The sequence below is a fragment of the Patagioenas fasciata genome, chromosome 15, assembly GCF_037038585.1.
Source record: "Patagioenas fasciata isolate bPatFas1 chromosome 15, bPatFas1.hap1, whole genome shotgun sequence".
In the NCBI taxonomy this organism is placed as follows: domain Eukaryota; kingdom Metazoa; phylum Chordata; class Aves; order Columbiformes; family Columbidae; genus Patagioenas; species Patagioenas fasciata.
The window spans coordinates 8,934,141-8,947,717 of record NC_092534.1 but is presented as its reverse complement, the minus strand read 5'-3'; the positions used below and the strand labels follow the sequence as shown (position 1 = coordinate 8,947,717).

At 51.2% G+C, this 13,577-nt stretch overlaps 1 protein-coding gene across 8 annotated transcripts in view; it reads right to left on the bottom strand.

Moving 5' to 3' along the window:
• LOC136108889 (ankyrin repeat and fibronectin type-III domain-containing protein 1-like) overlaps positions 1-13,577 on the bottom strand; it is a 223,922-nt gene that overhangs the window by 176,952 nt on the left and 33,393 nt on the right. The window contains exon 1 of one of the 8 annotated variants that reach the window (XM_071815073.1): positions 1,696-1,936. The exons of 6 other annotated variants lie outside the window; for them this stretch is intronic. In XM_071815073.1, the coding sequence (XP_071671174.1) occupies positions 1,696-1,871 (176 nt within the window). In that variant the 5' untranslated portion in view covers positions 1,872-1,936. Of the gene's footprint in view, positions 1-1,695; positions 1,937-13,577 lie in introns of those variants that run through there. One more of the 8 variants, XM_071815072.1, reaches the window with a different exon arrangement.

The following is a 13,577-nucleotide window of genomic DNA, read 5'->3' as shown; positions in this document are numbered from 1 at the left end:
CTCCAGCACAAGGGAAGCACTCAAACATGCCCACACTCAGCAGCCCCCAAAGAAATCTGGTACATGAGCTACAGCAGCCCCAGAGCTAGGAAGGTACCATGACATCTCCGTTTACATACGAAACCACCCAACTACCCCAAAAACACAAGATCTAAGACTGTAGCACCCTGTGCATGGAGGATGGATATGGTGCACCCAGGAGCCCCTCCTCACCTTCCACACACCACGGAGAGGCCAAGACATGGCACACACTCACTCTCCATGTGGCACTCAGCTGCACACCAGCAAACCACAGGTGGCAGCACCTGAAGAATTGACCTTCCTTGCACCCAGTTCTGCATTAGCACAGCAAAAACCCACCAGCAGAAAACAGGGTTTCTGTCAACAATACCAAGTAAGAGCTGAACAAAGCTCCTGGCTCAGCAATGAACACTTACACATTTCTGGAGAAACTGTGCCATGCTTCAAGTGAGCAGGGAAGAGGCGACCATCTCCTGTAAGCACTGAGTGAAGAGGGGAGACAGCAAGAGCACACCACATCTCAGCAGCAAAGGGGCCCAAATGACAGACCTCCAACTTCTTTTTGATTTGCACGGATACTTTAATAACGTTTACAGAGCATGAGATGCTCAATAGCCAGGGAAGAAGGTGAGTGGATATGTTGGTGCTATTTTTCCCCCCACATGTCCCCACATAGACTCACACTCCCCCAGAAGCAGGGGGGCACTGCATGCTGGTCAGCGGGAGGATTTGGGGATACACACTGCTCAGGCTGGTAAGCCTCCACCCCACCATGAGCCATCATTAAGGGGAGAAGCCCAGAGCAGCATCAAGTGCCAGCTATGTCCCACAAACCGCTCATAATGTCCAAGGAGAGATACACTGCCCAGGCACAGAGCAATTTTCTTAATTGCAATAACTGTTTACATTGCAAAACAAGGACACGTTCACCCTACAGCTGGTGCTGGCCTTGCTGCCTCCTGGCATGACCCTGAGCACCCCAATGGCAGCACACTCCCAGGGGACTTCCAGTCAGCCCAAGGCCACCCCTCCCAGTTCCCAGCCTGTTCCCCTTACCAATCTGCACCCCAAACAAGCTGATGATGAACTGTGTCTGTCTGCCCAGAGGAGCCCCCTACCTATTGCACCCTGTCCCCAATCACAACTGAGAGAGCCCCCAACCCCTCCTCGCTGCTGCTTGCCAGGAGGCTCCATCAGCGCCATGTACACACACGCTTTCAGCTCCACCTGCGAGGCCACTTCTTGCTGCCTGTGCAGGCAGGGAGTCTGCACCTGAGAGGCAGAGGGAGGGAAGTGCAGTTGCAGGGCAATAACCTCGCTACCATAACAAGGAGACAGTGCAGCAGCATAACACAGAAAGCAGAGGACAGAGACAAGCAGGTACACATGCACATGGTCACCCAGTAGACACCCAAGATGTACCACCAACACCTGGGATGTGCCCCAGGCAGGGATACAGACACTGGGGCACGGAAACTGCCAGAGACACCCTGTGGCAATGAGCCACTCAGAAGCCCCAGACGGGACCAAGGTGATGCTTCCAGAGCTCTTGGCTTGCTCCCAGCCCCCAGAGATGGAAAGGGAAAGCAAAACATCAAGGATTGCACCTCCCACCCCACAGCTCCCAAGCACACACAGAGGTGCCAGGACAGATCGGCCACTGCCACCCCGTACCTGCACTCGGTGACACTACAGCAATAACTCCCGCTCCGCCGGCTCCGCCGCCCAGAGCGCAGCTCCGTTCTCGACTTCCTCAGGCTGAAATACTCTGTCAGCTTCCCAAACGAAGCCATGGTGTCCAAGTGTGCTCCCACCTGTGTCCCTGGGCGCCGGTCCCACTGCACGCTCATGCATGCTACAGTGCGGCTGCACTCGCTACCCCGCACACTCCGTCAGCCCACAGGACCAGGAAGGGAGCGCTGCGAGTCAGAGAGAGAGAGATGGCACCAGGCAGGAGGAGATCAGCCAAGAATTACTTGTTGGACAGTCCACAGAGTGCTCCATGGCAATCCCTCAAATTCTGAGGGCTGGAAGCCAACCGCAGGCACCGGGTTGCACGAAAGGAGCTGGTGTCTGCACACTTATTTATTGTGATGCCGCAGAGCTGAGTTAAAGAGTAGGGGGTGAAAAATAATAGCGCCTGCTAGAAAGGATCTCTCAGTAGCAATGGCACCGGTCTGCAAGCCCCCATGATGAGCAGCCACTGGGCAGGCCTCTGGGAAGGTGGCCCAGAGCAGCTGCAGTGGCCGCCAGCCAGGCGAGGAGACGCTGTCCAGATCAGAAAACGATGAAAGACCCCCCCCAAAAAAAAATCAGCTGTTCAGATGAATTTCCAAAGGGTCTGTTCTTAGAGCATACAGAGATCAGCACAGTAGGTAGAGATGATCCCCACTTGTTCTTCTTGCAGCTATTCAGAGTTCAACAGTTTTCCTCTCTGTTTTCCAAAGCAGAAGACACCCTTTAGCCTCCAGCAGCACTCACCTAACACAGTTTTCCAGCCTGTCACCAAACACCTGAGCACAAGGAGAGGGACAGACATTTAAAGCAAGTCTGATCTAGACAGAGGTCACCTGCGGGCTCTGCTGCTCCAAGCTCCGGCACAAAACCTCTCTACAGCAGACAGCAGATAAAGGGATGCTGCTAACCTGAAGGGAAATCCTACTGCCAAGCCTCCCCTAGTCAGGAGCACTTGTCTCTGCATCCTCAGTGCCTGACGCCAGCTGGGCGGAGGAAAAACAAGGGCTTCCAAAAAAATAAATAAATAAAATAAAAAAAAGCTACAGCCCCACAGAGCAAAGGCAGATTAAGTCAGTGAAGCGCATCCAGAGGAAGGGGTGTCTGACCAAAACTCCCAACCATGGTAAGAGACCCTCAAGAAAACAGCAAAGAAAACCAGCGTTAACTCAACTGGAAGACCAGCAAGCTACCTTCACATCTTCTTGATCTCTCTGCTGCGGATGCCATGTTAAAAAAAAAAAAATAAATAAACAAAACCCAATTCATTGCTATTTCCCTGCTTAGAGCCATCCGCTGCAAGCAGCCTGCTCCACCGAGGGGTGACCATCCGCTGCTGAAATCCTGCTGTGCGCCTTGCCGAGCCCCATTTCCATCCTCCCTTATTTTCCTCCAGGCTCTGGTTCAGCTTCCCGCTCCAAATTAAACGCCTGAAGCAGCCGGATACGCCCCACGGAGCATGAGCCCCACAGTCACTGGGCAGCTGCCCACCCCACGCCTGTGACTCTCAGAGCCACCGTCACCATCCCTGCCCGCGGTTCTTTGCGGGGGAAAGAGGGGAGGCTTTTAAATTGTTTGAACCATCTCCGCTTGCTGCCTCCCCACTCCAAGCACTGACATTCATCCAAGCAAAACAGCACAAACCTGCGCACACAGCAGGGGGCTGGCGATGCATGCGGGGGACCCTGCCAGCCCCTCTGCCAGCCGGGTACGTGGTCCCTCAGCACCTTCCCCCTCCCACTCACACATCGGGAGGGAGAGCTCAGGCTCACTTCCCTCTCACAGCTGGGAAAATAAAGCTGTCTACCCGCTGCTCCACAGCCACCCCCCTTCATCTCCCACCTTCTCCCTCCGATGGGCTCCACCGCTGCCGGCAGGGGGGTTCATCCAAGGCGCTTCCTAAAATCGATTCGTTTGCGGAGAGGGCTGAGGCAGAGCATCCGCTCCCTGGCTCTTTCAGGCACCGCGTAAGCTGGTAACACTGTCACCCCTCTTATCTCTCATCAGCTCCCCGTTACCAGCCGCAGTGAAATGCAACATGTCAAAGGAGGTCAGAGGAGCCGGAGGAGCACGGGGCGGGCGGGGGGGGGCTGCCAGGAGGCAGCCTCGGGGGAGACCAGACACGCAGGAGACAGAAGGGGACAACTCTTGTTTCCCTGACATAGAGGAAAGCTGTAATACTGGCTTTTATAGAAGCAGCTGGGTGAAGGCACACACATGCCTTTGGAAAAGGATAGCAGTGGTTACCTGGCAGAGATGCTATCTGCTCTGAGCTACGCCAAGGGAACAGGACAGGGGCTGGGCAGTAGGAGCAGTGGAGAGAATGAGGGAGGTTAATTTGAATCCCTCTTCTCCTTTTCTGCCACAGCACCAGACAGGAGGGCAGAAGAGCAGCAGCACTGCCCCAGGGATCCTCCTTTGCCATTTGCAAAGCAGCATTGTTTGGGGACAAAAGGGCAATTTGGAAGACTGTAGAAAAAGCAGCAGGAGGATTAGCTGCACTGACAGGGACAGTCTTCCCCAGCACCCCAGCTGCATGGGGGACACCCACACTTCTGCAGTCCCATCCCAGGCAGGCAGAAGCCACAGCTCTTCCCAGTGTACTCTGTGAGCCCAACAGTGCCGCACCTGGAAAACAAGCAGGAGGAACCTCTGCCTGCATGAAACCTCACATGTGGGTAGCTGGGGGTGGTGGGATTCAAAGTACCAATGTCTAAAAGCCCAGACAACTCTATAAACACCTCCCCATCTGTGGTCGAAAAGTGATACTCCAGAGGGGACTGCTGCCCCACAGCCCCTCAAGTTCATTCCAGTCCCCTGGAGCAGGCTCACTGGGGACCCAGTTGGCTGGAAGCACAATGAGCACTGGGGCAGAAGCAGAACAAGCTCCCACATCTCTCCTCTGTGTTTTAATCTCTGGTTTTCCTCTGGTGACTCAGTGCAAGGGAAGGGCTGCCTCCTTTCCTCGAAGGCACAGGAACAGCCCTCAGGCCTTTCGCTGCTCAAGGAATGACATGGTCAGCCCTTCAAGATGGGCCTGTCACACAAGTCTCTCTCCCAGAGGAGCTCCGTGCCTTTTATTAAGCAGCAGAAGCAATATGCTGAGATATTGTTGAAATATCTCTAATTTCACATTAACAATCTGTTGTGCTACAGTTTGCAGCCATGTACTCAGTGATGTGAAAGTCAGCTTTCCACTTTCACTTAATAGTAGAATGAAGCACTTTATAAGTGAAACAGTAGTTTAATTTGCAGGAGACAAAATAATTTTTAAGAGGAGCTATGGAGGAGACTGCTAAAGCAGAAATCAAAACCCGTACAGCACTGGGATTTTGTGTTGAAGTATTGCAGAGTACGGCCAGACAACACCACCCCTGCGCAACCATCACCGAGGTGCTTGTACAAGGATCTCACACCTTTGTCTGTAGATATTTTAGAGGAAAAAAGAATACGCCATAAACAAAACAGTGTGATTGCCTGGGTCCATCTCACACATTCCTGTATATACACTTGTTTGTTCCACAGAGACCAGCTTTTCCCATTTCAAAACTTTCCAAACACAGTGAAGCCATTGCAGTCATAGGAACCAGCATCAGTTCCAACTTGCAAACAGCCACAATACCTTTTCATAATAGCTACCTCACAGCAACCACAAACACAAGCCCTAGGGCTGCCTGAGAGCAGTGGACTGGAAACCGTCTCTGTCAGGTCCCTGCTCAGCCAGCACGGCCAGACAAGCTGGGTGGCACTGGAAAGTGGCCTTTGCACCATCCCCAGGAGACTCCTTGCAGCCCTGGTCACTGTGCTCCTGAGTCCCGGGTGAGCAAATCACATCTGGATGTGCCTCTATGGCTTCCCCAAGCAGCTTTTATTCAGATTACATTTCTCAGGCATGGCTAGGCAGAAGCAAGGAAGTAGGAAAGGGGCATTTTTCAGAGCTGACAGCTTCTCCATCCCTTCCTACAGTGCCAGGACGCCAGCCCAGTTTCTCCAGGGCTGCAGTTTCACTCCTCCACCCCAGGACTGCTCAACACAATTGAACACACCCGCTCTCCCAGCCCCTGGCTCCTCTGGGGAGCTACAGCCCTCAGAGCTGCTCACCAGCTGAGCAGAGCCCATCGCTGCTCCTCCTTCAGCATTGCTGTCAGCAGCTCATCCTTCCCCCAGGACAGCAAAGGGGATGCTCACAGGTATCCCACAGCCCGCTGCCTGGGGAAGTAGGTAGGACAGAGTTAAGCCATACAAGGAGTAGCCACCCCACTTCTACAAGCAAAACCTTGGCTGTTTTAAGGCTCCCTTTTCCACATGACCCTTTCCTAGCTTGGCTGATAGCTGGAGAGCAGCAACTGCTGCCTCTTTTGAGGTCCTCCAGCAATGAATGGAAGCCAGCAGGATGCATGAGTCCCAGAGAGCAGGTTTGAAACTAAAGCAGTCACAACAGCAGAACAGTCTAGAAAAGCAGCAAGCCTGGCCAAAGGAAGAACCAAAGCCTGAGCAGCTGATCAGGGTCAGAGCCGTTTCTCCTTGGGCATCCTGAAATGCCCCATGGCCAAAGGGCAAGTGTCCCCAGAGCCATTGCTCAGGGAAAAAAGGATTGTGTGGGTCCTGGTACCTCACCTCCCATCTGTTGTGGTCAGAGTTCCCCTCCCCCATAGGAAAACATCATCTGCTGAGATCCCAAAAATGAGTGAGGGGAAGCTGCCTAATCTCCAGGGAACTGCCTTTGGGCCAGGTTGGAGAAGATTTCTCATGAGCCTTCTTTTAGTGCCCTTTTTAGGAACCAGCTTCTCCACGTTACCTGGGAAGGCAGCTGAGAGCATCATGAGGACTTCAAAGTTTTTTTGGCGCAGGAACTTCCTGAACTGAGGAAAAATTTGCCACTGATGTCAGACACAAGCTCCCTACCAAGTCTCACATGAGAGAATTAAGCCAATAACGAAGAATTTTGATAATCACCAGTTTTTTTGGAGGACAAGGTAAGTTCTGAGCACTAGCTCTCAGAGTTTAGGAAATAAAATTCTTCCAACACGTTTTTAAATACATCCACAGTGCTTGAGCCCCCATTTCTCACCACCAGTTAACCCAGTGCACTAGAGTGCCATCAAGTGTTACAGGATAGTTTTAAAAATAAAATTGGAATACATTATTTCACAGGATAAACAAACCCAATTATCACCATGTGCACATGAAGAAACATGTTAAATCCAAATATGAAGTGATTTAAGAAATACATGCACAAGAGACTACTAGCAACTTTCAAATGTCCCAAAAGGCAAAAAGAGCACGCACACTCTCCTATTTAAAACATCACATTGCAAAGTTGTACAAGAGCTCCAAATTCTCAAGTCATTTAGGTCTTCAGGATGCTAAAATAATTCTGTAAGCATCTCTTCTATAGCTGGACCAGAAAACAGTATCAGAGCGACATGGTGCATCATGCAGAGATCATGCAAAGTGAAAATATAAAACCCCATTAGTGACCCCTCTTTCAAGTGACAAAAGTCCAGAAACAGTCACTTAAGACTACTCTCAGCACACTGTTGTGCAAGGCACTCCCTGCATAAAAGCTTCCATTCAAGAAATGTGCCATTGGAAGAAGGGGGTTCAGGCCACCACTGCCCTGGATCCAGCCCAAGGCAGCCACTGTAGCACCCAGGGACAGGCCATGGGCAGCACAGGCAGGACCTTTTCCCCATCCTTTCCAGAGATACCCCCACAGCTGGGCCCCTCTCTGCTCCCAGCCCCACCAGAGCACCCCACACCCCAGCCATCGCTTCAAGGGGACACACAAAGATACAGCAACATAACAACTGTGCTTACTGCAAAACAAACTTCAGCCTGGAGTCACCTCCTGGGAAGCCTGCCAAGCATTGCTACAAGTATTTTGGCGACACCAGGCAGTGCTGAGTACAGCCCCCCTTTTGCAGGCAGCCCCAGCAGCACTGAATACCCACACGCTACAGTCCCTTTCCAGGCACTGGTGGCATTTGCCAACAGCCTGTTGTGACAGCTCAGGTGGCCAGCACCCAGGTGTGTGGCACTGGGCTCCCTTCCTCGTGTGACACACCAGCTGTGCAACACTTGAACTTGGCTTCTTGGGTGCTGGTAAAGCCTCAAACCTGCCCCAGCTCTTCATCTACCCCTCCCCTGCCCCCAGGGACCCTGGCCAGGTCACACCACAAGTCCCTCCTCAGCTTCCCCTGCACTCAGCCGCCTGGAGCATCCTCACAGCCCATCTCGGTGTGCACCCACAGCAACGCCACCTCTGGGCCACTGGAGGGAACAGAAGAGTGTGAAACAAAAAACAAATACACATCACTTCTAAAACCAGTTTTGGGTCAGAGAACTTTTCAAGATGACTAACAGTCGCAAATAAAAGACTTTTTTTGCCTTTGCACCATCCCTGCAACATAAGCCAAGTAACCATGTCTGTGCTATGTGCAAACACAAGGCCATGGTGGTACAAACTGTAGGTTCTTGCTGTTTCCCACAGCCTGGAGAAACATGGCCCAAGACTTATGGAGATCAGCTTCTCAAAACAGTGCAGCCCTGGGACTAACACACATTTATCAGCAGAGTTGTGAAGCCCTATGGAAATGCTACATCTTAATACAGCTGTAATGAAAAGCAGAGTATATGAGAAGCTCTATAATTTCAGTCTAACTAGGTACTTTGCTTTAATTGTCAGTTATATTGCATTGCATACAAATTTCAGTGCCAATATCTAGTATAAACCAGCCAACATCCATTTACTAATTTGCCTTGCATATTGCTGCATTAGAACTCATTTAGCACAATTACTCTAATTCCAGAAGCAAATCCAGATGTGCTGCCAAAGTTACAGTTAAAACATCCTTTTATATACTCACTAAGAGAAAAAAAAAGGAGAAAATGGTTTGTTGAGTTGGAAAGGACTGATGAAAGTACGAAATGTCAACTGTGACATGATAGGAAGAACCACAGCAAAAAGAAGAAGCAAAGACAGAATAATTTGAGGACATTTGGAGCTGCTAGGCATACCTGGTGGGCAAGGGGTGCTGCCTCCAACATACCATGCCCATATGTATGGCCCTGCCCCACACCACTGGAGATCCACCCAAAACTCATGTAATTCTTTCATGCAAAACCCTCAAACTCTGCCCAATGGGGCAAATACAGCACGTGCCATCCCCACATCCCTAACTAGCCTGGAAACAGAGACAGCTCAGCACTAAGGCAGATGTTCTCTTCCCTTAAAAACCAGCCCTAGCAAAACCCTGAGCAAAAATTGGAAAACTTATTAACATGATTAATTTCAGAAAATGGAAAGGAGAATAATTCTTGCAATTACAGCCCAGCAAACCTCCTCAGTCTTTAGAAAAAATAATAATCAATATGGAGCGAGCAGTCCCCAGGCTGGGAGAGTCACAAGACTATAATCAATCCGGCTGCCCGCATCCATGAAGAGCTACCTGTGCCTGTCTGGCACTCTGACAAGGAGCAGCCCCCTCCTAAGCCTGGCTCTCTCTTCACTGTCAGACCTATGGGTGGTATTACAAGGGTTTCCTTAGCAGCACGCAACCCCTAATGCACCCCATCTCCTTCCCCCTTCCCAAAAGGTACCAGGACTCGCAGTGGTCTGGTCAGAGAAAGACCAGGATAGACTGGGCCTGACTGCCAGCCCGTGGTGCACAGACATCCCAGCTGCCCAGTTTTCACCTAGTGCTGTGCTCTCCCTGCTCTGATGCTGCATACCCCAGGTGGCCGCTCCCCATGCCTCTGTGGCTTCCTTCATCCTGGCCACTTTGCCTGCTGATTCATAAAACATCTGCAGCTGACGGATGCCACCCAAGCCAAAGCCAGGCAGCAGAGTGACCCCTCATAGGGCTCACCAGGGCAAGGAGGTTGCATGCAGCAGCCACAGACAAAAATTCAATTAACTGCCAGGCAAGGGAGGTCACCTTTGTATGTGCCAGAACAAGCCTCTGACCTGCTCCCTTTAAGCACTCTGCGACGTCTGCTTTGAAATGAATTACGGATAAATGCAAAAACCCCTCTGGGAAATTACTCATCTGTGACCTCGAGCTTCCCTCCAACCTGTATGAACTCCTTCCACTGACCCTAGAGACGCAGCAGCATGGCCTGGAGTGGCTCCCCTTCCCAGGGTTTCATGACAAAACTGGTCCAGACATTTGTACACCGGCAGCAAACCCAGCCCAGAGCTCGGGGGTCTGCTCAGTGGGGAGGCTGCTCAGCACCAGTTCCAGCACTGCCCAGGAATAGACAGTGCTCAGATCCCACAGGGATTTGCATCCTCCCCACTCCCCAAACAAGTGCTGCACCCCTGCGGGGAGCACAAGGCCAACCAGGGCCAGGCACTTGTCCCAGAGCAGCACAGTCATCCTCAGCAGCTGCAGCCCAAGGGTCCGACCACAGACCACAGACACCCACATGCACCAGGGAACGACATTTCCACTTCCAGCGTTTTTCTTCTCTCACCCAGTAATTATCCCATTTCTGCATCAAAATAGAGTCTATTAAAATCTCAGCTTCTTTCCCAAACAATAGATTAACATAATCCTCTTACGACACAGAGCTGGCCATGCCTGTTGCAGTCTATGATTGCAAACTTTCAAGCCTGGAGTCAAATTTTAACTTTTCATGTCAAAACTCTGAACAGCACAATCATCAGACAGACAGGGCATGCTGGATTTACTGAGCATAACACTTTCCATTTAAATTAAGACGAAAGATTTCCCCCAGGTTATAGCAATTTAATTAAAACAAAGTAAAAACAAACCTCTAAAACTTCCAAAATGTTAGTTGTAAAATTAAAACCTCTAGGACTGCCAGAGTACAGAACCCAAATAACACCCAAGAGAAAATAAATACTTCAACTTACTTCAGTAAAATAAAAAGACTGACAAACCAGATCACATCGTATCCTTCACAATATAAGCAAAAATATTAAAAGCCCCCATTGGGCAGATGAAAGACAATTAACACAGATGGTCAACACCACCAAAGTGAGAAGTTGCATGAACTCCTCACTTGAGATGATCTCCACAGTCAAACAGCTCCAAGTCATTGCTCAGATCCTCGCCGTATCAGTAGTCATGAAAGACCTCTAATCAAAGAGCTGCTCAGGGGACAGACATCAGCTCTTCAAGCCCTGGGACCTCAGTGACACCTGCACTCCCTGGAAGCTGGTGGGATTAGCTGTGGCTCCATGGGGCAGATGCACACCAGGCTCCTGGGAAGTCCCCAGCTGCAGAACAGTTGTGCTGCAGGCGGGTATGCACAAACCCTGAGGAACCTCACTGCTTCCCAACCTCTCTTCCACACACATTGTGCTCATGCTGTTAACACAGGGTCCAAACTCAACATTTCAACCTTGTATGGTGTGACCAAGGTTTCAGCTGCTTAGGAAAAATGAGGAAAAGGGGGAGGGAAACCCTGCCAGCATCCCATACTCTCTGCCCACATCAGCTCTTCCCAGCTGATGCCCCATTCCTACCTTCACCTTGTTGCCATTGCCATCAGTGGATGCTGCCATGCTACTGGTGGCAGAGGGAAAGGAAACACTGAGGAGGTTTCTGGGCTCTCACCTGGGGACAGAAATCATAACCTTTGGAACAGAAAACTCAAAACACCATCAGTAGAAATGTGTCATGTAGCCCTGGGATGAGTCAGCTGAGCTGGTCTGGTATGAACCAAAAAATAACCCAGTCCACCCACACTGCCTCAGCACTCGGTAATGCGGTGAGCTGACTCATCCATGGCCACGCAACCACTGGACCCGATATGAGGATGGCAGGTGGAGGTGGCTCAGTCTGGGGGTGTGGGGTCTGAATCTTCCTCCAGCACCCACCAGACAACGTGCACTGGGAAGCTGTGCCCTGAAGGAAGAGCTGTGGGGGGACACCACACCAGCCCTTGCAACGCATCCCAGGATCCGGCCAGAGCCTGGACTCCACAAGAAAAGACAGCGTAACTACTGCATATGCAGCATGACTGGATAATGAAGTATGTTAAAAAACAAACAAACAAACATTTAAGGGCTGATTTGCCACAGGATTTAGCTAATGGTGTTTCTGCCAAACAGACAGGGTCAACGATCCATTGGATTTGTACCATAATTCACCATTCTCCCCCAAAGAGACTATTAAGCAACACCTTTTACAAACACTCCACACCAGGGCAGCTCAGGGGGAAGCCAGTGAGCAGAGCACATTGCCTGCAGTGGGGAGGAAAGCACCACAGACACACCTCACACAGCAGCAAAGGCCCCCAAACCTTCAACCCCACGACATCAACACGTTTAGAGAAATAATTCACAGGAAGTGCTCTGCATAGCCAGTGCTGCAAAAATACCTTTCGCTTAAAAGATAAAGCAATCTAGAAATCAAAACTTCTTCAACAGTTACCAGTCACTATGGGAGAAGAGATGGTGGGGCACAAGGCACTGAGGTCAGTGGTTCTTCATGGCAAATACTTAAACAGCATAAGGCTGTCTGACAGAACAGGTTATAATTAGTACATCTCCTCTGTGTACTGCTGCCACACATCAACATATACACACATAGGTCATCTTTAGCTAAAACACCAAGCAGCCTTCAGAGTAGCACATCCCTTAACACCTCAAAGAGGGTAAAAAAAGCTTAAAATCTACTGTGGAGATGTTTGTTCATCACATTTCTGTGAACCTTATCTTGGCCACAATGTGACCCTTTGCAAGAGCAGAGACACTGCAGACACCGTCACACCTCAGCCACATCCCCCCACAGCCAGGGCAGGACACAGCAGCACGTTACCTGTGGGGCTGAGCAGCTTCACCTTCCCATCCAGCAACGGGCAGTGCCCAGGAAGCCTCTGCCGGCACCTCTGGCAGGTCTGCAAGCTGTGCCACAGCCTTCCAAACACTAATGTGCCCCAACCAACGTGTCTGCTTCACCCTGGGCAGGGCTGTGGGATCTCTCATTGCCTGATGCTTGCGAGAGCAAAAGGTGGGAGTCACAGGGAACGTCATGGCAGCACAATGGCAAACCCGAGCTCCCTGCTTCCTTCTCAGGCCCGAGTCCCCTGACCCCAGACAGAACCGCAGATGAACTAACTGGGGCAGAGACCAGTCCCTTCAGCTGCAGACCCCAGGGAATTGCCTCAAACGTCATCGTCGCCAGGCTGCTGGAGTCAGGCAGAGCTCAGCGGTGCAGCTCAGCATTGTGCAATCCCCCAAAAAATCGGGATATGCCCCATTCCACAGGCCTGGAGACAAAACTCAGGGTACTGCTTCCACTACCAGGTGGGGCTCAAGAAGGTCACCTGGGCTACTCCTCTGTAGTGTGGTTATCCCAGGCCCCAGCTGCTCCTCACCTGTGGGACAGGCTGCCCCTGCTTTGAGGGCACAGGAGAGGTTTCCCCAGCTGTCACAACTCAGCAGGAAAAGAGGAAACACAAGAAAAAGAGGGGAAAAAGGAAGATTGTATCTTACTCCATGCTGTCACCGTCTCTCCTGAAGCTGCTCCTTTGGTCCCCAGCTCACCGGCAGCAGTTCTCAGCACTCTGAACCAACCCTTTTGTCACACTATGGTCACATCTGCTGTCAGACTCTCAAACCCACCTCAGCCTCCACTTCCAGCAGAAGGAGCAAGTGCCTCTGTCAGCCCTCAACCCGTGATGCACAAGTGTGCCGGTGGGTGCCTGGGGCACACAGGGAAAACCCCTCACTCCCCAGATCCCCAAAAGAATTTCTGGACAAAAAAGTCACAAGTCCACCAAAACCAGGAGCCCTCATCCACCTCTCCATAGTCTTCCTAAAGCACCTGCAGTCTGACCACAGCAGC